General features: G+C 48.6%; 1 protein-coding gene across 2 annotated transcripts in view; it reads left to right on the top strand.

Annotated features, from left to right (window-relative positions):
- Positions 1-24,996, top strand: part of nr6a1b (nuclear receptor subfamily 6, group A, member 1b) — a 110,932-nt gene that overhangs the window by 69,924 nt on the left and 16,012 nt on the right. For both annotated transcript variants that reach the window (XM_062554490.1, XM_062554489.1), the window contains exon 3: positions 1,934-1,957. In XM_062554490.1, the coding sequence (XP_062410474.1) occupies positions 1,934-1,957 (24 nt within the window). The remainder of the gene's footprint in view (positions 1-1,933; positions 1,958-24,996) is intronic.

The following is a 24,996-nucleotide window of genomic DNA, read 5'->3' as shown; positions in this document are numbered from 1 at the left end:
TTGTACAAGCCGCGGCTAATAGTCAGGAAATGACGGTATGCGGTGTTGTCTACTCTCACTGCTGCCAGTGTTGGCTTCTCCACGTGGTGCGCTGCAAATAAGAGGCGGCGATGGCAGTGAGATGTGTGGCAGCCATGGATGAACACGGTGGCGTAATCGCCCCAGCCCCCCTTTAGTCTTCAGGAACGGCGTGCCACGCAGCCTCTATCACTTCAAACAAACCAGGCTTGAAATTTCAATTTTAATAAATACATAAATAATGACTCGCTGCTCAGGGACCTGTGTCCTTCCTCAAGGCAAAACGTGCCGCCGAGTTTCCACCGCAAAATTTTGATTAAAGGTGAGCGGACGGCCAAAAATACTAAACGCAAGCAAAAAGCTTGAGCTCTGAGCGAGAACAAAAGCTTGACATTGAGGACTTGGAGCGCATAGATGGGGAAAGAAGCTTGTTTATTATTGTTGTTTTCTGTGCTTCTGACCCTATAGATGCTAATCATGCCGTATGTAGGCTATGGAATTTCAGCTGTGCTCATTTGCAATGGATGTATGCTGTTGAACACCCCAAAAGTGCTACCTTGGCCCTTGCGCTCGGTGACTCCAGTGTGCAGTCTGTGCGTCGCTGGCATATGCTCACATATTTCTTGGCGTTCGCGGCTTTATGTTTGTGTTCCTGTTTTTACATATGTGACATGGGAGTGTGTGTGTGGGGCCGGGGGGAGTTGGGTGCAGCACACGACACGGCTCGGCGGAGGGCGAGGGGGGCACGAGGGGGTGAGAGGGAGGCGCAGAGACCTCCGCTGCCATCTGTCTCGGAGGCTGCCATGTGCTGTCTCTCCCCTGCCCCGTGCCCACGCGCTGGGAGGCTGGGGGCGCATATGTGGCTCCTCCTGCAGCCAGCAGCCCTGTTGCCTCCGCCCGTGTGTGTGTGTGTGTGTGTGTGGGTGTGTGGGTGTGTGTGTGTGTGTGTGTGTGTGTGTGTGTGTGTGTGTGTGTGTGTGTGAGAGAGCGAGTGGGGTGGGGGTTAGGGGGGAGATGGGGTTTGGGAAGCGTGGCCACTGCTGCTGCTGGGCTGCAGGTGTAAGGGCTTAGTCCCCTGAGCCACACTGAAGGTCCACAGTCAGTGACAGCCGATTCACACACACACACAAATGCTTTCTCTCCCTCTGACACACATATGCACACACATACTGTCTCGCTCTCACACATACACATACACATGCACACATACGTAGGCATTTTGCACGTATGTACTAGCAGTGAAGTTTCAAATGTAAAAGCTTGTGTCGTGGGCGCACACAATTCAGACATACAAATCAGACACACGCAATCACACTGTACCATATTGGGTAGACATATTTGCATACATCACTGGCACATGCACGCAGACATGCATAGTCTGCAACAAACAGATACGAGCAGATTTCCCACTTGGAGAAGAAGGTTAGCGTTGGTGTCCTCCATGAGGGGATCACAAGAACACAGTCTGCTCACTTGGGATCTGCGCACAGTTTTCTCACCACTGCCAAGCCAATGGCGGCGATTCATGAGGCCCAGTGAGTCCCAGAGAGCAGCAGCGGGGGGCCCGGCAGTGGGCCAGATCTGGGCCAGGCTGAGATTTGGGGGGGCTGTTGCTGGGGAATGTTGGTGCGAGCTGTCGTACGGAATCAGCTCTGTGTCTTCACGTGTAAGCGCGCGTTCCACAGCTGTGGCAGGAGCAGTCGGCAGGACTGGATGGCTGGGGCTTTTATATCATGGTGATGAGTCAGCTCCTTACCTCGTACCCCCCCCCCCCCCCCCCCCTCGCTTTGATCCCTTACCTCATGCTCCAAAACAACCCCTCAGATGATTTGGATTCCCCATCACTCAATGCCTTTTGGTTCGTGTGTCCCCCAGGCATTCAAGTGACTAATGATTTCTCTTTCTTTCCTTCCAGATGGCCTAAAGGAGCACCATTTAGGTAAGAGCCTGTTTATTCTCTCTGTGCATGTCCTTCCTGAGGTAAATGTCGTTTCTGAGAGTCGGGGACGGGGATTTGTGCGTAGATGCATGTGTGTGTGTGTGTGTGTGTGTGTGTGACACAGGCTGTTATCTGTGGCTGTTACGAGGCCAGTGCACTGCAAGGCCTTTCTGTGCACCCTGTCTCGCTGCAGGCACTCTGCAATTATGCACACAGTTCACTGGGCTGCAGTGTGCCCACAAACTCCCCAGGGTGTGCAGACGCGCGCACACACACACACACACACACACGCACACACACGCACACACACACACACACACACAGACACACACACGCACACACACACAGATTTGTAAATTGACATAAAAAGGCGCATTAACTTAACATATGTTTAGAAGGTCTTTTGAATGAATTATGCAGACTTTCGCCCAAAATCCCATCAGGTCAAAAGTCAAGTAGTCTCAAGTAGTCTGAATAGACATTGCGCAACATTTGCTGGACACTTGCGCTATCTTGTCTCTGACCACAGTGTAGACTAGACGTAGCGTTGCTAAGCCCGTGTTGACGTTGAGTCGCCTCTTCAGCCGACGGAGACATGGGAGGAGAAGAGCTCAGAGGGGCAGCGGGCGGGTTGGACTGGCCAGGGCTGTGATTAGGAGGTTCCTCTGCCCTGATAATAGGGTGGCGCGATGCCGCTTCCTGCTGCAAAACCCACTAAAGCGTCGCCTCCGCCAGACCCCAGCGTATCATTACCGCTCGTCTGCTCGTCTGCCCCAGCACAACCTGCGTCGTCCATCCGTCCTCCCCGCGGACAGCTCCGTAGCGTCCAGGGGCCGACAGGAAGTCAGAGGACAGGATGGGCCCTCGTACACGCAGCCTCCTGCTGCTGCTTATCGCAATCACAACCCAACTTTGCAGGGGGACTCTTCTGAGGGATAGTGTGCTGCTAATCAACAATTTCAGCAGGCCATTCATGATGACAGAAACTAAGACACACGGGCACACACAATCAGAGACACACACACACACACACACACACACACACACACACACACACACACACACACACACACACACACACACACACACACACACACACACAGTTTCACTTCCAGCCAACCCCTGCTGTTTAAATGATAGGACCCGCAGTAAGACCTCAGTGCAAAGCCTAACTTGAAAGGTCACCATAGAAGGTGAGACTTAACCTTCTGTGCCTCTCCCAAATATGCCTAAGGAGCCGGGGGACCAATCCTCCTGCAGGGGTCTTCAGAAAGGAGCCCAGTAAAAACCCCTGACTCTTTTAAATCCACACTTAATAACTCGCTGTCATGACATCATAATGCATAATCATGAGCTCACGGAGCTTCTGCCAATCACGCGCAACCCCCCAGATGGCTGCGGTGACACAATGTTTCACTCACCCATCACATTTGCATGGGCACTTTTTTTTTCTTTCGCCTTTTTGAGCACGTTATTGGCCATGTGTGGGTCCATGTGTTTGTGTGTGTGTGTGTGTGTACACATCAGTCTAATGCGGAGTGATTTAGAAGGTGCAGGCGCGCGGAGGTTGAGGAGGAAGAAGAGGGGGCCGCGTTTAAACGGGTTAGGGAGCGGAGTTAATTTGCGGCGATTAGCGTAAGCTCCCCGTGCGGCGGGGGAGCGGACAGCCCGCACCGCACGCCGCTAGCGCCGCTTGACATCGGGATTAATTTGACTGGAGATTACCGGGCGCCGCGCGCTGACAGACATTTTACACTCATGGCAAATTTGTGGCGCTGCAGCAAAAAAAAATTAAAAAGGAAAAAGGGGGAAAAAAAGCCCAGGAAAAGAAGAAGAAATGTTGGAGTGGAGAGTTCATTGCTCTCCAGGAATCCATAGCATGTTTGGAATGAGGTGTACGTTTCAAACGGGAACATTCTTCTGCCTCTCTCTGTTCCCTCGAGAGAAGAAAAGGGTGGAGGGGGGGTGGGGCAGGGGCAGAGATGAAGGGGTACCAGGGCAACAGCGGCTGAGGCCTCCACAAATGAGCTTACCATTGATTTTAGCTTCATTGATTTAGATGATCAACTGTACTTCATCTGTTCAGCCTTTTTCTCTTAAAGACATCTGTTTTAGGTTTTGGAGAAGATCTCGTCTCTGTGTTACATGCACAGATTCATAATGTAGAGATCAGAGGGAAGCATGTCAGAGCAGTGCTCCTGGACTGGCCTTGCAGTTAATGTGAAGAAATGAATGAGGAAGGATGATCAGTTTAGCATGTTTCCCTGGGAGTGTTGTCAGCCAACAGATGGCATCACCATAGACCCCTTTACTCCCCAGAAGAATTTAATACGAAAAGTGTGAAGCCTCTCGCTCAATATTAAATCTGCTGCCAAAACACTGCCACTGCTGTTATAATTATTACGCAGAGGTAGCATCAAGCCATAAATCAAGCAAGCTTGTCAAGTTTTTTTTGAGCTTTTCTTGAATATATTCAGATAGGTTCAGACATGAAGAGCAGAATAGCACTTTGGCAGGCACAGTTGAGAATTTCAGAATTATACCTGTAATCTTTAAATGGCATCTGTAAGCAGTGTGGTCATGTAGCCTCTCTTTGTGCTACGGCTTATTCCTGCTTGACACCTCTGTGTTTGAAGCCAAACATGGATTAGTGCACACAGCACCTCTTTTTGTCATCTCCCCATCACGGTGGCCGTGCGGGACTGCGATGACGTCCGGCGCCTCACTGTCAGTCTTTGGGAGTCCGTGTGGGTTTAGAATGCCACACGATGACATCGCCGCGATCGTCCACGCTAACGTTAGCGTTAGCGCTTGCGCAAGCCACAATCCCCCCAAGAAGAGAAGGAGTTTAGTAGGCCGACATTGTGTAAGCAAGGGTGGTGTGTGTGTGTGTGTGTGTGTGTGTGTGTGTGTGTGTGTTGGGGGGAAGGGGAGGGGGGGTTAGTACTGCATGAATAAAATAACGTGGGCATCTTCCCAGCAAAATGTGTTTTGTCAAGAAGAGAAGTGGAGCAGGAGAATGGGGCAGCAGTGAGCACGGCCTGCCTGTTATTTCTGCAGGCATTGAGCTCGCGAGCCACTAATGCAAGCTGACAGTTCTGGAGCAAGAAGAGGAGGGTAGAAGAGAGAGAGGGAGAAAGAGAACAGAGGGATGAGAGAGAGAGAAAGAGAGAGAACAGAGGGATGAGAGAGAGAGGGAGAGAGAGAGAGATGGGAGGGGAGGAGGTGACAAACAGCACAGGGAGGAGAGTGGAAGTGACTAAAGGAGGGAGAGTGACAGAGGATGGGTCTGAAGGGAGAGGGGAGAGGGAAGCTCCAAACACAGAGGATGGGAACATGCCATAGCACACACACACACACACACACACACACACACACACACACACACACACACACGGAGTGCACAGGAATGGTCTGCGTGTGAGTCATATGATGAGTCCGTCCGCACTGATGAGTGTGTGTGTGTGTGTGTGTGTTGGTACAGTCTGGCCTGACATTAGAGGGCCCATCCCCAGGCTGTTCCTGACCATCTGTGGTGAATCTGCACAGAAAATTCAAAGCCGTCGTACCTAGCCGTAACAGCATGTTATTCAAATGCAAAATTGAAATATCCATCTTTTTAAAAAAGGGACTGTATAAAAGAGGAGTGTATGAAATAATAATAGTGATATACGGGCTTGAATATTTGATAGGGCGGTTGAAATGTGCCTGGTGGTAATGCTGGCTGGATTGTAGCTGCATATTCTGCCGTCCAGCCCCCAGGAGAGGCAGTGAGGTGGAACCTGTCTGTTTGAGGGACCGCTGCTTCTGTCAGGGTTAAAGAGCCCCTCGCACACAGGCACACCTATCACACGCCTGCACAGCTACACACACACTCACATTCTCACACACACACACACACACACACACACACACACACACACACACACACACACACACACACACACACACACACTCGAACACTCGCTCTCCCACTCCAGCACTGGCATTTTCCTGTTTTTATGCTAATTGCACAATTTTGCATTTAATATAAACTGAAATGCCAAGTCAGAAATGCATTTCAAATACACAGCATTATCTTAAAGCAACACTATTTAACAATTTCCACTTGCCTCTAAATTCTTCTGGCCTTGATCGTGTGGCTGTCTTTTTGTGTTTGGATGAGAGCGCCAAAATATCACCAGATGATGGCAGATAGCGTATGCAAGGTTTTTTTTTTTTTTAGGTAGATAGCTCGCTCTTTGTTGACCAAAACAGCATAATGTTCCATTATGTTGCATAAAATTGCCTTTGCCATGTCTAAGTTAGCTCCAATTTATGTTTCATGTACCATAATGCAGCTTAATACTGTTTCGCTGCTGGATATGCGAGTGCAAGTGAATGGGCTAACATGGTTTTGTTATGTTCCTTACAGTAATGGATATTTCTTTCTTACTTCAGGTAATGACCGATAATAGACCGGTATGTACTGTTGATAACTTATGTATCTCAAGGAAAATTCAGGCATCCAGTTGCTAATGATAAATACATACATACAGAATAAGAAAAACGTTCACAACACTTTAAGGATGGAGATGCAATTCAGAGATGATAATCTATATGCCTACTGTCTGTCTATCTACTTGCACTGAATCATACTTTTAAAACATTTGAATGGAAACATACTAAAGGAACCAGACTGAATAGGCCTACGATATGTTTGCATTTTCTAGTCTGTCTGGCTGCATTTTTCATGCTTGCTTTCATGGATTAATCAGTCGTGGACAGTGTTTTTGTGTTCAGAAGTCTGAAGAACTGAGACTGTCATTTTCCTTGCACTGTTATTGCATGTACAAGACCAGATATTATCTTCTGAAGAAGAGAAGAGGATAGTGAGCCAGAGTGAGAAAGAGTGAGTGAGTGAGAGAGAGAGAGGAAAAAGACAGTCTGTTCCCCTCTGTCTGAAACCTGTCATTATGAACTTGGCAGTGTTTGAGAAAAAAGGAGAGACTTGGTGGGGTGTCTGGTGTCTAAAAATAAAGGAGCTGGAGAAAATGGCTCTTTTCTCCACCACACGGGCCACAAATAACAAATAGGAACGCGCCTGCAGACCCAGGGTCCCTCCCCTGGAAGGAATGTCAGGCTAGGGTGGTCTGGGCGGCAAGGCAGGGTCCCCACATACCGCTGTGGCTTTTGTGTAGCCCTCTCTCTCTCTCTCTCTCTCCTTCTCCCTCCCCCTCTCTCTCCTTCTCCCTCCCTTCTCCCTTCCTTCTCTCTGCCTCTCTCTCTGCCTTGCTTGTGACTTTGTCTCTGTGCCTGTGTCTCCAGAGGATAAAAACCTCTTTGCTTGTTGATGCAAGTCCGGGAGATGAGGGTTTTCTTCCTTGCACACACAGTGGCTTAACAGTAGCTGGCAAAAAAAACTGTTGGGGTTCGCAGCCGCGGTGGCTCAGTGTGTTCTATTCCTGTGATCAGCGGTGGATGTGTGTGCACGGTCCCTATCTGCTCCTATGAAAGCCGTCAGCTCGCTCACTCCATGGGCTGCATTCATTTGCCTCCTACAACAACTGCGCCTGTAATCACGGGAGCCAAAACACACTCCAAGTAATGAAGCATTCGGGAGGTTTTTTTTATCATTATTTTTTTCTCCCATTTCCTTCCCCCTTGTGTCCGCTTCTAATGATGTGAATTCCGTAATTCTCAGGGTCCGGCGCACGTTCGCTTTTCGCCAAATCAACCTGATGTGTTGGTTTCCTGTCCGCCGCCCTCTCCCATTTGCACGTTAACGAAGGGCAGCGGAGGATGGATTATGGAAATGAGCTTTTTGCAGCAGGCCCCCGAGACGCTCTCCCCTGAGGAAATTGTGTTAATTATGGAAAAAAATGAGGATTAAAAAAAATCCCTCATAAAATTGCAACAGTGCGACGTGACCTTGTTTGTTGGGGTGGAAGTAATCTGCCCTATTTATTTCCCTGGCTCTTCTCGTCATGTATGATGTTTTGTTTTAGCCTGACATCACGTTAGCGCCCCATGCCAATGGTGGCGTTCTCCCGGGGAGGAGTAGGAGGAGGAGGAGGAAGAGGGGGCAGTTGGGGGGTTTTTGTCCGGAGCGCAGGGGTCCTGGCGGTGTCGGCATGTCTCCCCCTGCTGGCCAAGTTGAAGTACTGCAGCTCAGTGCTTCCTCCTGCCTCTCCCTCACACGCTCAGGAGAATAATCCTTTTTGTTTTCTGAGCCTGTCTTTTTCCATATCGTCTTTCCTTCCCTCTTGACTCCCTTCCTCTCTCTTTCTCTGTACTCCCCGTCTCTGTCACACACACAGACACCCTGTTAACACGCAGTGGAGGTCCCTCTGTTTAACTCTCCCACGTTAGTAGCAAATGGAAACAGCCCGTCGCTTTCTCATGCAATTTATGAGTCTCTGAGACTGCTGAGCGTCATGACACATTTCCTGCATATACTCACATGTACACAGACCATTCACAATCTGCTCACTGCAGTTCCTCTCTCTCAGAGGCTGTTCAGTATACAAGTGGAAGTGAAGTGTGCTCGATCAGGAGTTATTTATTGGGTATTTGTGTGGTCAAGATGGCATATTTGTGGTACTATGTAATAAATGTAAAACTCAGTGTAGGTGGAGAATGTTTTGGATTGTTTCTGTTTATGTTTGTGACTGTGTGTGTGTGTGTGCACATGCATGTCCTTGTGTGCTTATGTGCGTGTGTGCGTGAGAGTGAGACAGTGTGTTTGTGTGTGAGAGAGTGAGTGTATGTGTGTGTGTATGAAATTGAGAATGTGTGTGTGTGTGTGTGTGTGTGTGTGTGTGTGTGTGTGTGTGTGTGTGTGTGTGTGTGTGTGTGTGTGTGTGTGTGTGTGTGTGTGTGTGTGTGTGTGTGTGTGTGAGAGAGAGAGAGAGATAGTGTGTGTGTGTGTGTGAGAGAGAGAGAGAGAGAGAGAGATAGTGTGTGTGTGTGTGTGAGAGAGAGAGAGAGAGAGAGAGTTTGTGTGTGTATGTGTGTGTGTGTGTGTGTGTGAGAGAGAGAGAGAGAGAGAGAGAGAGAGAGAGAGAGAGAGAGAGAGAGAGAGAGAGAGAGAGAGAGAGAGAGAGAGAGAGAGAGAGAGAGAGAGAGAGAGAGAGAGAGAGAGAGAGAGAGAGAGAGAGAGAGAGAGAGAGAGAGAGAGAGAGAGAGAGAGAGAGAGAGAGAGAGATTGTGTGTGTGTGTATATGCATGCATGCATGATGGATGTAAACAGAGGGAGTGTGCTCCTCGGTGTTCTGGTCGGGTGCCTGGTGAGTAGATCTCGTTCTCAGTAGCTCAGAGAGCAGGCCGGTGGAGCCGGACTAATTACACTAATGTATAATTAGTGCTGTTTAAAGCCAGCAGCACTCCTCACACACAGGCCAAGGAGGTCAGGGACATTTTAGTCAACCATAGAGGGAGAGAGCCAGATCGGTTTTAAACCATGATACTCTCCAGCAGTTGCTGTCCACATGGAGGCTTTATTGCCTTTTAACCGTTGTGCTGGATTGCTGTTAAGATTCTGGTGCCGGACTGAATTTGATCTGGAGATATACAGTAAAGGCTGAGAGTGATGGTATCAGAGCTGGAAGGAGATTCCCCTCATAGTGCACTTCTGTGGAATGGACTTCAGGAGTCGGCACGTGTTCTACTTGTGTGTGTTGCCACATTGCGTCACAGTTCAAGACAGTTCAAGTCAGTTCTACATATGTATGCTGTGAGGTAAGAGAGCAGAGAGCAGTGTGGCCGAGTCCCCCACCCCCATCCCCAAAACATGCTGAGCCATCGGCACACCAGCACACACCAGCACACTCAACACCAACATACACCAACATACACCAACATACACCAACATACACCAACACACTCAACACCAGCACACACCAACACACTCAACACCAGCACACACCAACACACTCAACACCAGCATACACCAACACACTCAAGTGCGCACACATACACACACATGAAATCTCCTACAAACACAAGTAACACATATAAGTCTCACCATTTGTTATTAGGTTTGCGCTGTGTGTTTATATACAGATTAGCTTGAAGCAGAAACACGAAACACTGTTTTGGAAACCACAAAGATGCCATCCAACTTCACACACAAGCACACAGTAGTTTGAACTGCTGTGTTGAGCTTTTTTCCACTTTCACGCTGTGTTTTTGTGAATATCTCTTCATCATTCTTACCATTTTCAAAAGAATGGTGAATCAATAAAAACTCTCCGTCTATCCCCAAGCCTATACATAGGCCTACGGCGTAGTCTTTTTAGCCACTGGAAGGGATGCGAATCCTCACCACCAAATACTCCCTACAATAATAATAATAATAATAATATGATCTTTTGGCTTATGTGGCTTTATGCGAACACCCCTCTCCACAAACACACTGATGTAATAGGAGAGAGCGATCACGGCGTGGGAAAGCTCTGTGCTGCGTGCTGATTTGAAAGGTTTGTGGTGACGTGTGTGTGTGTGTGTGTGTGTGTGTGTGTGTGTGTGTGTGTGTGTGTGTGTGTGTGTGTGTGTGTGTGTGTGTGTGTGTGTGTGTGTGTGTGTGTGTGTGTGTGTGTGTGTGTGTGTGTGTGTGTGTGTGTGTGTGCGTGCGTGCGTGCGTGTGCGTGTGCGTGTGCGTGTGCGTGTGCGTGTGCGTGTGTGTTGGGCTAATATGGGTCCTCATCAGACGCGGCGGAGGAGCAGGCAGCCTGAGGAGGGCCTCGGCGGGCGCACGACTACGACTCCTCTGTTGGGCTTCACACTTTTATTTTTATGGCTGCAGCTTGATGGACAGCTGCGCCAATTTATTTTTAAAAATATCTCGAGACTCGCTGTCTCACAAACAAACACACACACACACACACACACACACACACACACACACACACACACACACACACACACAGATACCAGAATATCTACCTAGTCATTTGTGCAGAGCAAATTGAAAGACAGTGAAGGGATACATTGCACTAATATATTTGTTCCGAAAGAATGAAATCTTGTTCTCCAAGAATTCCATGATGGTGAAGAGCTAGACACACACACACACACACACACACACACACACACACACACAAAAGCCAATGCTTTATTTAATTCCACAGAGAAATAATGACAGAATTGTACGCACCCATGCACACACAAGCCGAGGATATGTAAGAGCCGGGTGTGTGTGGGCTTGGACAGTGCTGAGGTCAAATAAGGATCTGAGGCTCGTGTTTGTCCAGTGTAACTAGCCTGTGCCGAGGATCAATGCAGCTGATCAGTTTGCCCCAGGCCCCGTCAGTGAGTAGCCCGTCCAGCTTAATTCTGTACAAACATGCCAAGGCCAGAGATATTGATCAAATATATGTGCATGCACACATGTACAGAATCACACACCTCTACAGTCAACACACACACACACACACACACACACACACACACACACACACACTCACTCCACCCCCCCTCCTTCAACTCTTCTGCTTCATCTTTTTTCCTGTTGATCACTTCTCTTGATGCATCAATTCTCTTGTTGACGTTGTCACCACAATCTTTCACATGCACACAAGCTCCCGTGATCTCTCTGCCTGTGATGCTCATTGCACTCCTCTTCTCAAAGCGCTGCCGGGGCGCCACGAGGCTTTTGTGACGAAGACAAGTGTGTCGCATAGTAAAGCTTGAGTCTGAAACGGCAGTCAGCTTGACACTGCTCCCAGCTGATGGAAGATAACAGGGCCGTATTTGGCACAAGACTCGCAGAGCAACACTCACACACACACATGCCAGTGACACCCTTGTCATCCAAAAATGGCTGCGGTTATCACTTCCAAGGTCAGATCGGCCATCGCCAGAGCCGGTTATATTTCCTTCGGGTGGACGAGGGGCCACTCGGGGTCAAGGGTCAAGTGTGACCTAAAGACGGCTCCGTCGGAGTGATGGTTGATGGTCTGTCGCTAGCGATAAGGCTGGATCTCTCACGATCACAGGCCCTGACTTTTTGAAGTGTGAGTGGACGCGGTTATTGACCACCCATTCTTCCCATGCACTGTTCAGCACAAGACCAGTCTGTTGATCACAGGACCACAAACTTCACCCTGTTGCATCAAGTCCATTTCTCCTCACACTGTTTTATTCTGGGTCTAGATTCTCTCCTATTGGTCCCGCACGGTATCACATGGTCCCATTGATGATGACAATGTTATTGAACGCTGTTGAGAAGAAGCCTTTGTTCACAGAAAAAGGCTATTTCTTTTTTTCTTTGTGTTTTTAAGAATAGTGCCATTTTATCTGGAAGCTTTTGCTTACAGTTTACAATCAGTTCATCTGTTGCTAATGAATGTCAACAATCAAGCAATGACTGTGGGGAGACACAACAGTACTTGACCTGAATCATTAACCATGTAATCATGTTTTGTTTATATACATCCAAATAAGGTCATGTTTGTTTATGTCCATATAGTTCAGTTCTACAGATATGGGAACTGGAGCTGATGCTTTGAAAAAAACTTCTGAAACCCTCCTTTTTTTTTTTACAATTTCTGCAATACGTTACCAAACCACTTTATGTATGTGTTCATACATATTTAAAGCTGGAAAAGGTGCCTTAGTGTCCACAAAATGAGTGGTCATCCCAATTAGCCCCTTTTCCTGCTTTGAAGCACCACAGATGATGATGACCACAGTTGTCTCTCTTTGGACTTCTGAGTGCCGACGTGGATGTTTTTGGCTGAACTCAGCGGCATTACCCAAATGAGCCCCTCAAAAGTCCATTAGCACCTGGAACCCCAGCGGCCGCACACACGTGTGTGTGTGTGTGAGTGTGTAAGGGGGGGGGGGGGGGGGGGTTGCACAGGGAGCCACTAATGAGACGATTTGTTGACGTCACTGTTTGTTGCCAGTTGGGATGAGTGCTAATCCCTGAGCACACAGCCATCCTGTAAAGCCAAGGGTTTTTGGGTGTGTGTGTGTGTGTGTGTGTGTGTGTGGTGGGGGGTTGTATCCTAGCGGGGGAGGAGGTCGAAAGAGAGAAGAGAGGAGCCAGAGAGGGAGAGGGAGGGGTCACACAAGGGGAGGGGGGGGGGAGAAGGGTAATTTGGGTGGAGCATTGTTTGAAAGGCTCAGGGAAAATAGAGGCAGTTAAATTGAGATAACTAGCCTCTGTCCCCCTTCTTACCCCCCTCCCGTCCTCCTCACGCCACCCACCCAATGAGCTGCGACCTCAAGCCAAGCCATGACCCCTGGGCTAGAGTCCAGCAGTCACATGACCCGCCTGTAAACCGACCTAAGGGGGCCGTCCTCTCCACGAGCCCAGGGGTGAGGGAGACTGAGGGAGAGAGAGGTTAGAGAAGCCACTGGGAGAGATAGAGAGTGCATGAATGAGTGAGAGAGAGAGAGACTGAATGAGACAGACCACAGTGGCTAACAAGAGAGTGATAGATTGAGTTTGTAGTAGTCAGAGGAGGACATCTTGTTTGATAGAAGAGTGGAGATTGAGAGTCATGAGGCTTTGTGTGTCTCTCTGGATGCAGCAGTTGTAGTCGATTCTCAGGCCCACCAAAACAGAGTGGATGGTTGCCAGGTGACTCTCTGGCAGGCTTGGACCAGCATGAGATGGATACATGGGATGGTAAGATACCTTGCATGTATCTGTGTGTGTGTGTGTGTGTGTGTGTGTGTTTTGAAGGAAACAGTGAGTACATGCATATGTGTGTGTTTGTGATTATAGAAGAATTTGAAGGGGTAGGTGGGTGGGGGTTTAGCAATTCCTCTTCCTCAATCTACATTCCATTTGAGTTGATTATGGGAGGGATGGGATTTAGGCTGGTAGGGTGAATCTAAAGGCACGCTCGCACAGCACTGCTCATCACGAGGAGGCTAACAGGCCTGGTGTGCATGCAGAATCACTGGACTAATTAACCACAGAGACGTGTGCTCTCAAGGCTTTAATCAGATGACTCCAGGCTGATGAGAGATGTAGGGCTCTGAATGAGGAGCTTATTTGCCTTCTCGCTCTCTCTCTCCCACTCTCTCTTCTCTCTCTCTATCCCTCTCTCCCTCTTCTCTCTCTTCTCTCTCTCTCCCTCTCTCTCTCTCTTCTTTCTCTCTCTCTTTCTCTCTCTTCTCTCCCTCTCTCTCTCTCTCTCCCTCTCCCCCCCTCTCTCTCTCTCCCTGAGACTACATGTGCCACTCAGTTGGAAGGAAGCTCCTGCTTTTGGCCTTGAAGAGAGATTACTCAATCAGCATTACAGGCGCGGAGACTAGGGGCAGAAGTTGTCAAATATGAAGTTAATTCATTACCAACATATCAAGCCTGATTTATCTCGTATGTGTTTATGTAAAGAGTGTTTTTCCTCTTTCCTCTCCTTCATGATATGCGGTGCTCTAGTTTAAAGGGCACATGTGCTGATCTGAATAGGAAGAGCATTGCCGTGTAATTGGTGTACTTTTTGGAGTGACCGAGATGATGAAATGGCAAAGCTATTTACTTGTTGATTTGTGTGTGTGTGTGTGTGTGTGTGTGTGTGTGTCATGTACACACTGGCCTCCGTTTGTCTGTTTTAATCACGTCAAGGATATAATCGCCTGTGTGAGATAGAGAGGGAGAGATAGAGAGAGAGAGAGAGAGAAGGAGATAGAGGAAGAGAGAGCGAGTGGGAAACATGGAGGTTTATTTGCGGCCTGTGTCTGCAGGGGCCCATCTGGAAAAGGTTTTTGTCTGCTGGCTGCAGCGTTTATGTGGTGCAGTGGGGGGCGGGGTGCTCCGGCCCAGCACTGTAAAATCCCCCGGGGCTTATTGAGACCCACAGCTGGGCCTCATCTCCACGCCGGGGACCCCTCTCCGGGCAGCCTCTCCCTCCCCACTCATCTGCCGCCAGGGCCAGGCGAGGCCGAGGCCCGACCCAGAACCCACCCGCACGGCGCCGCTCGGCCCGGTCCCGTCCTAGAATCCCACTGTTCCCCTTGTTGAAAAGACGGAGCCCCAGCCCGGTTTACGCTGCGGTCACAAGCCCTGGACGGTCCCTCTGTCATTTCCGTGGTTGTTATTGTGTGTGTGGTTCGCGCTGGTTTGGGCTGTTCTGCTTCCTGTTGTTGTGGGTATTGCGGGTGTTGTTTTTGCGCTGTGTTGGGGTTTGGCCTCGAAAATCTCCCCTTCTTATTTACTCATCCAAACAAACCCACTCCAACATACCAGGCATCACTAGAACAACTACAAGGAAGGGATTGCCCAATATGCATGACTGGCCCTCTCAATTTCCTGTTGAGGGAGGAAGAATGTTGGGAAGCTGGTTCAAGTAAACTCCTCTCAAGTTGTCCTGTATTGATACTCAATCTTTTGTTGGGGAAATGTTTAGGGGTTTTGCATTCCCCCGGTCTCGAGTCGACATTCTTTTGACTGACTCATGGAGTTGTTGCATAGTTTGGCTGTGCTCTGTTAGTTTTTATGTAAATGGAAAACCATGTGTGCTCATCTCTCAAAGGGGGCCTGCCGCTGTGCCGTGAAGCAGCCGTTTAGCAAGACAGTGTTGAGTCGCCTTTCAATCAGCCGGCCCCCACCGGCCCCACACCCCCCTCCTCCACCCCTCTCTCTGGTCAGCACCTCCGCTGCCTTTCTTATGCATGCGGCCCAGTGTTAGTTTTGAAATCCTGCTCTGCCAAGGTGTAAATGAGGGACGGAGGGAGGGAGGGAGGGAGAGAGGGAGAGAAGCTTGCCTCATCCCCCGTCCAACTGTATCAGGACTTACACATTTGATCCCCCATCTATTGCATCGTCCTCCACCAATCTGATCCAGGGTTCCAGTGAATGGGCAAAGATCTTTTTTTTTTCTTGTTGGGGGAAAAAAAAAACTGCTGCTTGACCATCGACTTGGCTGACTTATCTAGAACCACTGCTTGGCTTAGCCTCACCTCCACCCCCCCACCTCCACCTCCACCTCCACCCCCACCCCCCTGTTCCCATTCTGGGTCATGTGTGCTCCCCAGCTGCCTGATAACCTTTTGCAGCAGCAGCCAACATGAGGGCCTTTGTCTCAGCTGATAAAGGGTTAATTCAATGTAAGCCTTTCATTTTAATCCTCTCTCCTGCATGTGTGTGTGTGTGTGTAGGGGGAAGGTAGCTAGAGATGTACTTTTGTGTGTGTGTGTGTGTGTGTGTGTGTGTGTGTGTGTGTGCGAGAGAGAGAGAGAGAGATTGAGGCTGCGTGAAGATCAATATCCATGAAAAGAAACTGGAAGCGCAGTTTCACTGTAATTCATCACCTATTAAAGCGCTTTGAAAAGCGAGACTGCTTTCATCTGGCTGCCACCGCTGCTATCTATCTATAGTCTCCCTCCTGTAGCAGAGCTATGGCAGCCCCATCACTTCTCCTCAGGCCCACACTTCTTATGAATCAGAGAGAGGCTTTATTTTGTGAGAGAGAGAGAGAGAGAGAGAGAGAGAGAGAGAGAAGGGGAGAGAGAGAGAAGAGCTCCACCCCTCCCCCTCTGTTCTCACACCCTCCCCCCGTCACAAACACAGCAGCACCTTCACCCGCATCTGTCCTCCTCACACTAAAACAAAGGGGCTGTCCTAGGCCACATTAACTGCCTTGGTTTCTGGCTGCCAACTCACGAGAGTTGATCATTTGGCCAACTAAACATTTTAGTCTCTACAGATGTTATGTAACGCCTGTTAACACTGGATAGCACTGCAATACTGCATGTACTCAGTTTGGAATAGCTCGGTTTAGCGCTGCTTTGCCATTGAGTAATCATGACCGCTTGCGAATATATTTAATTTGAGTGATTTGTGTTCTGTTGTTCCTATAATGAGCTGGTGAAGTGGGTCCTCGTTTGAAAATGAGCCGTTGCTGTTAGACTAAATTAAGACGTGGCAGTCACTTTGAACCCCCTAGCTCTTTATCACCCCCGCGGAGAAGCCCTGGGAATGTCAGGATCAGGAATGCTGCGAAATAATGCCTTGCTGTCTCTTGCTGCATCTTCAAGGACACGCACTCATGCCGGAGAGAGAAGCCTCGGTGGGAATTCCAAGGTTGGAATGCAAAGTGTAGAATCTGCGTTGCCATAAGTGGTTGCAGGACCCAGGAATCAATGGAAGTCCCTGTCATGTTTGGTTAGTTTTCGGTGATGCCCACTTTGCCCCCTCCTTAGTCGGTTAGCATTGATCATGAGGCCGCAGGTTCAGGGCAGAGGTTGCCAGGGGGTCGACATGCAGCTTGGATGAGTGTGCGGTAGAAAATAACAATAAATGAGCATCCTACCTTCCATTGCACAGTGCAAACTCAGTACAACCTGTTAATGAAGAGATTTCACCTTCCCAGAGACCGTAATAGAATCCAAATACAAATAAATAAATATTGTTTTTTTTACTCTTTACAAATGCTCGAAAGCGGAAAGAAAAGCCTCTGTTCAACACTGCAACATTGGTTTGTACCCATGAGAATACTCTTAATGCACTTATTGTTCAGAGATGATTGCAGTCCTGCACAGCTCTGAACGCTCAGATTGTGTTGTGCGCTATACGTCTCTGAAGCGCTAACTAAACACTCCGCTTGTGTTGTGCGCTATACGTCTCTGAAGCGCTAACTCTAAACGCTCAGCTTGTGTTGTGCGCTATACGTCTCTGAAGCGCTAACTCTAAACGCTCAGATTGTGTTGTGCGCTATACGTCTCTGAAACGCTAACTCTAAACGCTCAGCTTGTGTTGTGCGCTATACGTCTCTGAAGCGCTAATCTGCCACAGCGCATCTCTGGCCTCTGCATCATTAACACGTTTGGAGCCGTTTGGAGCTCGAGCATAATCAGTCGAAGCTAATGACACGGCCGCTAATGTCTTATAATAAGATAGGGCTTACGGCAGGGGCCGGTCGATGCTCTGAGCCCTATAATCCAATACAGCGCTCGCGGAGACGGGGAGGGAATGAGGTCCCTTTGTGTGGCATCTCTGGGCGAGGGCCTACGGAGATCACCAGCTAAGGGATTAAGACGAGAGCCGCGGCCGCTCCCGAGGAGGAAGACCCAGCTTATGCGTCGGGAGATGAAAGCGAGCGGATTGACGTCCAACTCTTCTGACCTTCAGGAGAGCGTGCGGCGAACTCTAGAGCCCTACAGTTTTGACTCGTGTTGAAGTGTGGCAGGGCTGTGGGATGTGCTTTTATCTGATGTATTGAGGGAGACTGAGCAGATTGCCCTCTGGTTAGAGTGATGGAAAGGTCTTGGCATGTGCTTGAGTGAGACTCGCAGCTTTGCATCATTGACTCTGTATGTGTGGCATTTAAATTAGTGCAGAGGGTAAAAGAATGTCATGGTTGTAGCCTACATCTGCCACGACATTTTAATGCAAAGTCAGAGCGCTCAGTTTTAATTTAAGATGGCATAGTTTTAGTTTTAGTATACTTTGTATCTGCATAATTGTGTCTGTTAAAATCTCATGATATCTTTTTTTTTGTCAATTTGTGAAATGCATAATATCGAGCAGCCACTTTGTTCCCGGGCTGGGCTCATGTAAAAATGTGATTGGTCCGCACTAAACTGGATAAACTTTGATTTATTGATTCTCCTGAGCACTGGTGTGCTATTGGCGAATCTGCCCCCTTAACAGCCGTTCCCAGGTCAGCAAAAGCGGCATGCCGCACCAAATGCGGAACCCCTTCATTGAGCCGCTTTTAAAATGCCTGAGTTGCATTTCCTGATTGCTTTAAAGTTTGGTATGGCACCCAGGCTGACCCCGGCGGAAAACAATGTGGCCCTTTTAATGGGCTCAGGGGGAGGGGGCTCCGGGCAGGGGCCGTAAAACGCCCCTGGAGTTCAAGATGAGGTTGAGTGCTGGCCAGGGCATTGTGGCTCCTCGCACACTGGACCACAGCTCAGTGATTTAACACAGCTGTCACAAGACCTTACCATGACCCTGCTCTCTCTCTCTCTCTCTCTCTCTCTCTCTCTCTCTCTCTCTCCACCTTCTCTCTCCCTCTACACACACACAGTCACATAGCCTTACAGAAGCCCCAAAACCACTCTGAGAGTGCAGCGTAATGATATGTTCCCATGTGGACGCACTGACGTCACAGTCGGTTGTGTGTAATTTGTTAGATGGGAGCATGCGTGCCGTGCGATGCCCTGAAAGCACACCAAACTAGAGATGGTAATGTTGTGCTGTGGTGTGGTGTGGTGTGGTGTGGCAAAGGGCGGGGGAGCAGGAATGGCTTCACTGATTTGTGGTCAGTGTGAAACATTCATCAAAGAAAGGTAACATGGCGGCCATTTGTTAGACTAGGAATGAGAGGGGAAAGGCTGGTAGACACAGAGCTCTGCTGAATTTGTATCTGTTGTTAGATGTATTTGTTTGTTATAAATGTTATATTTCAAGTTCATTTGAATTAGAAAATAAGCTTTTACCAGTTTAGTAGTTTGATAACACTACTATTGTTACACCAGTAGAACATGCATTTTTTTGCAAAGCCCTTTTGTTACTTACTTACCTTACCTGTATGAGTTGGTCAATTACGCAACATAATAATTAACATTTGAATTAGTAGGAAAACCTTCCAAATCAGCCTTTGTTAATAGTTAACCATGTCCACCCTGGGGCTGGGAGTGGAGGAGGTGGGAGGCTGGACGGAAGCGCTGGACGTGGGGAAGCCCTGGGGGGCTCGCTACTTTTCGGACGCGAGGGGGAGACGGCCGGGATTTACTAAACAAAAAAACAAGTCAATGGAGTCAGTCATGTCATCAAAACGGCGTGGCTGCCTGCGAGCACAGGCGCTGGCGGATCCATTGTTCAGAGCCATTGAAATCCTGCCTGCTAACCTACACACACACACACACACACACACACACACACACACACACACATACACACACACAGGCAGGAGAGAGGAAAAGCTATTTAGGTATTTATATAGGAAAGGCGAGCTTGTATCAATGGGCATGTGCGCTGCAAGCAAGTGTTGAAAAATGAAGTCTTTACTTCCAAAGGCTTAATGAACACAGTGAGAGATATTACAGAGTGCAGCTAGAGAGCTGAATGAGCCTTTAGGTGTTTGGAGTAAATGTTTGATGTGATATTCTGGTTTCACTTGTAGACTGTTGGTGTATGTTTTGAAAAACCTGTTGCCAATACACAATAGCTTTCAAACCTTTATTTTCTTCCAAAGGCTCGTAGCTTGTTGCAGAGTAACTGGGAAAGCATTTGGCGTGAGTGTCTTATGTGTGAGTAATGGTCTGGCAGCCTCATGGCGAAGTGTTGGTGTGTGTTAGTGAAATTTCAGCTGTTGTTGCTACCTCCTCTCCCCTGTCATTGATAGCTATTGGTTTGTTAATCTCCCTCCAAGGTATCAGTAGAGGTCAATGGCCACGGTGCCTGTTTGACCTCCCTCTTCCTGCCCTCGCACACCTCACGGAGAATTCAAGCCTGGAGCTGCTGTGCTCCATCTGCATGTGAAAAGCAGTGCTGGGTTTTTCACCCTGTTCTCCCCAAGCGGCTCTTTAGGGAGTGAGGGCCTTACCTCTACCGGCGGCCCCGTCTGCAAATCCCCTCCTGATGGTGTGTTTTTGTGCTGGAGCACAATGCATCTCCCCAGCACTCCTCTCCAGCCCTCTCTCAGAGCCGGCGCGGCAGCCCTCCACTCTCACAGTCCTGCTCACGCGCTCTTTGTGGAGGTCTCTCTCACCCCTCCTCCTTTTTTTTTGGGGAAATGGGATGAAGTGATTAGACGTCTATTTGGGACAATGGAGGAGTGCGAGGGCAACCTTGGCACACGACCTGGCCCACATTTCAGCGCCATTATTCCCTCCCTCTCAGCCACCTCAAGTGTGCTTTTAATCTTTTTTTTTCAATGGCCACGGGGAGAGCGACTCAAGGATGAGCCGTCTCTCTTTTTCATTTCACTTCATCTTTTCTCCATTTCAGTCACAGCTCAGCGGTATCTAAATCTCCAAGGACTAGTCCGGCTTAATGTACGTTTGTGGCCGTGTTGAAGTTACGCTTCGACTGCCCCGATGAGATCGTTTGCGCTCCCGTCACCTTTGGAACTGTGGCGCAAGTGAGTTCAGGCTGAAATGTCGCGACATCCAGGAAGTGACATAACACAGCACATCTCCATTCCTCCCTCCAAGCGCCAACGCAAAGATAGACCGGTGGTAACCTCCATGGGCAGCGTGTTCTACATGAGGCCATTTGCTTTCAGTATTGAGCTTCAGCTCGCCAGTGTGGAACACAGCTGTTCCATCCTCCGCTAAACAATTACGTGGTCTTTTGAAGTACACTTAGATACGTCGTGGTCTTTTCTTTTTCAGTCTTTTTCAATCTTTTTTTCTCCACCAAGGTCATAGGAATATCTCAGAGAAACATTTCACTGTACGTTGATAGATCGTTATTAAAGGCACCTGTTAGCTACCATTGAACAGTAGTGTACACACAGTGTCTGTGTTGGTACGCTGAATGGTAGTCCTCCATATTGATGTAAGCAGGATGTGGAGGACTCCTTGACCCTCCCCAGCAGTATGGTGCTCATGTTGGGCTGCAGTGAGAGCCCATGACCCTCCCCAGCAGTATGGTGCTTATGTTGGGCTGCAGTGGGAGCCCATGAGCAGCAGTATGGTGCTTACAGTATTTTCCCGCATATAAGGCGCATTGTGTATAAGCTGCGGGACAGTGTTTAATGCAAGTTAAAAGAAACAAAACCATGTTAACGCCATATTAACTGCACCTCTGTATTATCCTCATAGCTGAAGAAATTTTGCAAAATCAATGTGTAAGCCGCGGCTAATAGTCGGAAAATTACGGTATGTTGGGCTGCAGTGAGAGCCCAGATCCCATGACCCTCCCCAGCAGTATGGTGCTTATGTTGGGCTGCAGTGAGAGCCCAGATCCCAGTAGTGTCGTGATCATCAGAGCAGAGCGCCCAGCCTCATCTTTATCCCCACACCCTCTAAGCATACACACACAACTGCACATACACACAACTACACACATGCGTACACATACACACACACACCCATCCGGTTTGATGAGCAGAGCTGGGCTTAGCTCGGTCTGTAGAGACCAAGTCCATCCTCTGGCCCATTTAGCTGCTCACTGACCTGCAAGGCCAGAACACGGAACACATAGTGCTGTGTGAATCATCCGAGAGTTTAGCACCATCCCCCTCATCCCTTTCATTCCTCTCCAACGGTGCTCATCCCTCTCTCTTTCTCTCTCTCTTTCCATCTCTCTATCCGTCCTTCTTCCCCCATGGAATATAGAAAAAGGGTCAGAATGTTGCAGGGGTGAGAAACCACATGACGACGATGATGATGATGATGATTGTGGTGGTGATAGTGATGATGCCGGTGCTAGTGTGGGTGGATGGGAGATTTTTCTAATTCTGTCTGAGAACAGAGGCGCAAGGCCCGGGCTTAATTCCCCCACTCCTGCCTGGAGGATTTAGACGCCAGAGGAAGGTTGGGGGGGGGGGATTATGTCATTTAAGAATTCACACTACTCCTATTTCCAACGCTTTGAGCTGCTTCATCTCCCCAAAGAGTGTGGACCAGCGTGGAGGGTGATTAAGATGGGAACCACACACACACACACACACACACACACAATTGGCATCAGAGGGATTGTCATACATGTGCTCTAAATATAGTTCCTTTGAAGACGGCAGTAATTGGTATGCATGGTATTCATCCTCTTCAGCAAGCGTTCATTCATTTACTTGCATCACCCAAGTCTACAGCCCTGCTCACTGGGTGCGTCTAAACCTGGGAGAGGATTTGCACTCGAGATCAATAGAAACAACTGAAATCACAAAACGGTAAAAGAGGCAAATATAATTGCGTTCAATAAGCGTGTCATCAACAAAAACAGTTGGTTTGCATTGCGTTGAATACATTCCTAAAGCGCTGCTGTGCATATTGAACATGTGATCTGCTGTGTAGTCTAAAAAATGTAGACCCGCAGAGATCTAGGGGAGTGGCTCCATAGTCCGTACTCAAAGTGCGCACAGCGACCCGGGTTCCAATCCGACCCAATGTCATATCCTGATTCCACCCTCTCCCTCCCTCTCATTTCCTGCCACTCCTCACTGTCCTTTGTGAATGAAGTAGCCCCCCCCCCCTCCAAAAGCGCTTACTTGCAAATGTATCCAACCCCCTACAAACCATTTCCTTGTTTAGAAAAGGTATCTATACTTATTCCCCAGTCAGTGAACATGTGAACATGTATTTTTTTGCACATTTCTGAAGGCTAAATAAGTTGCCTGCTCGCTAAAATTAAAAATGAATAAATAAAAAGCTAATTCAGAATAAGCATTTACAACAAAAAAGCATATAGCCTAGCCCTTAGGGCAGTCTTGTTACATCAAAGCAAATCACCACTTTAAACCACTGACAAGGCTCGAAATATCATTACACTTCTGTGCTACAATGGAGAGGGTCCCTGCAGCTAAACCAAGTATTTGTTACCTCCGCTACCTAAGCACAGGGGTATGATACTAGTAGCCTATATCTCGGCTATACCTTAGTCTTAGGAGGAAAATATATAAATGTTCACAACAATAATGCTGATTAGTAATGCAATTATGTCCAAGTATCTTTTTTAAAAATGTAATATGGTAATACATTTCAAGGGCGTTGAATGAATACTTTTGCAACCCACTGTACATACAAGTCTAAATCTGACTTAATTTCTTATTTATTTTTGACAACCAAAACCCACCTTTATAAAGGACCTGTGAAAATAGCAAGTTAATGAAGTCAAATATGATTTAATGTGTGCCAGAATGTGCTAGACTGATAAGATAATCTCCTGCACTGACTTAGTACCACAGGTAGCCCATCTGCTTCAGCGAGGGGAGTAGTTCTCCACAAACTACACACTATGCACACACCAGTGTCCTACATCAGGAGATTATCCAAGACTGATGGGGGAGAAGTGGAGTGGATGGAGAGGTGCTTTAGCAGCAGGAGTGGAACACGGCTCTCGGCAGCCATCTTGTCCTGGTTACAGGACCCATGTTGGCACGGATCTGGAGCTGCCAAATGCTCGCTGTGCGACCACGGATGCCAATCCGAGCGCTTGGCAGGGGTCTGGCTGACGTGCGGCCCGGTCTGCATGGCTCTAGCAGCTTCTGAGTGAATTGTCAAACTTTTAAAGTAGGTTGGAGCAAGTTAGCTTCTCTTGGCAGGCAGAATAGACAGGTAGGGTTGTGTGTTCGTTCACGATGAAACCTCAAGCATGCTGTTCCTTTCCACATTTAGAAGCAAATTTAGTGTTTTATTTTAGTGATGTTGTCCCCGTTTGAGCCAGATCAACACCAGCTGGATGCTATCACAGTCAAGTGCTTTGCATCTTTGCTCTTGTAGCGAGAGCTACTGTCTTTGTGTATAGTAGCATTAGCAGCACCCCAGTCTATGCCTTCAGAGCATGCTCTCCATCCTCCTACTTCCACTCTGAGCCAAGTAGCCAAGCGGCTACCTGCCTACCTAGTGGCCATGCTGCCCTGAGCACTCAAGTGTGCTTTAAAGTGCCCTTCATTAACGCAAGGCCTGAACATTGGGACCAACCCTGTGGCACCTGCAGCCATCACTTGGAGCTGACGGTACACACACACACACACACACAGAGACCCTTCCGCAGCATGATTTGCCCCCAACCCACCTGAGGGACAGGAGCTGCTGCTCGTGTTGTGTTGTGGCATTTGTAGGTGCCACCCCTGGGGGCGTTTGTGGGCAGTAATCCGGAGGGAAATGTGCAACGTGCCAACGTGGCTGCTCATGTGAAAAACGCTCGCAGTGTTGTGAGCAGCCTCTTGAAATGTGGAGCGAGCAGAAACAAGAAGAAGAGGAGGAAAAAAAACAGCAGTTGACCGCTGAACTCTTGCAGATTCACACTTGCACGTAAACGATCATGGCAAATACACACATTAGGGTTGTTGGTGTGCGTGTGTATTTGTGTGTGTGTGGTGACATGGGGGTTGCTGCAGCAGTCCTCTCTGCTGCTCTCTTCTCCTCCTCGTCCTCTTCCTCTTCCTCTCCGCTCCTCTTCCTCGCTCCTCTGGCCCTGGGCCCCG

This window comes from Sardina pilchardus, chromosome 14 (genome assembly GCF_963854185.1).
Source record: "Sardina pilchardus chromosome 14, fSarPil1.1, whole genome shotgun sequence".
Taxonomy (NCBI): domain Eukaryota; kingdom Metazoa; phylum Chordata; class Actinopteri; order Clupeiformes; family Clupeidae; genus Sardina; species Sardina pilchardus.
The sequence above is the reverse complement of the archived record's forward strand: the minus strand, read 5'-3'. Positions and strand labels throughout refer to the sequence as shown.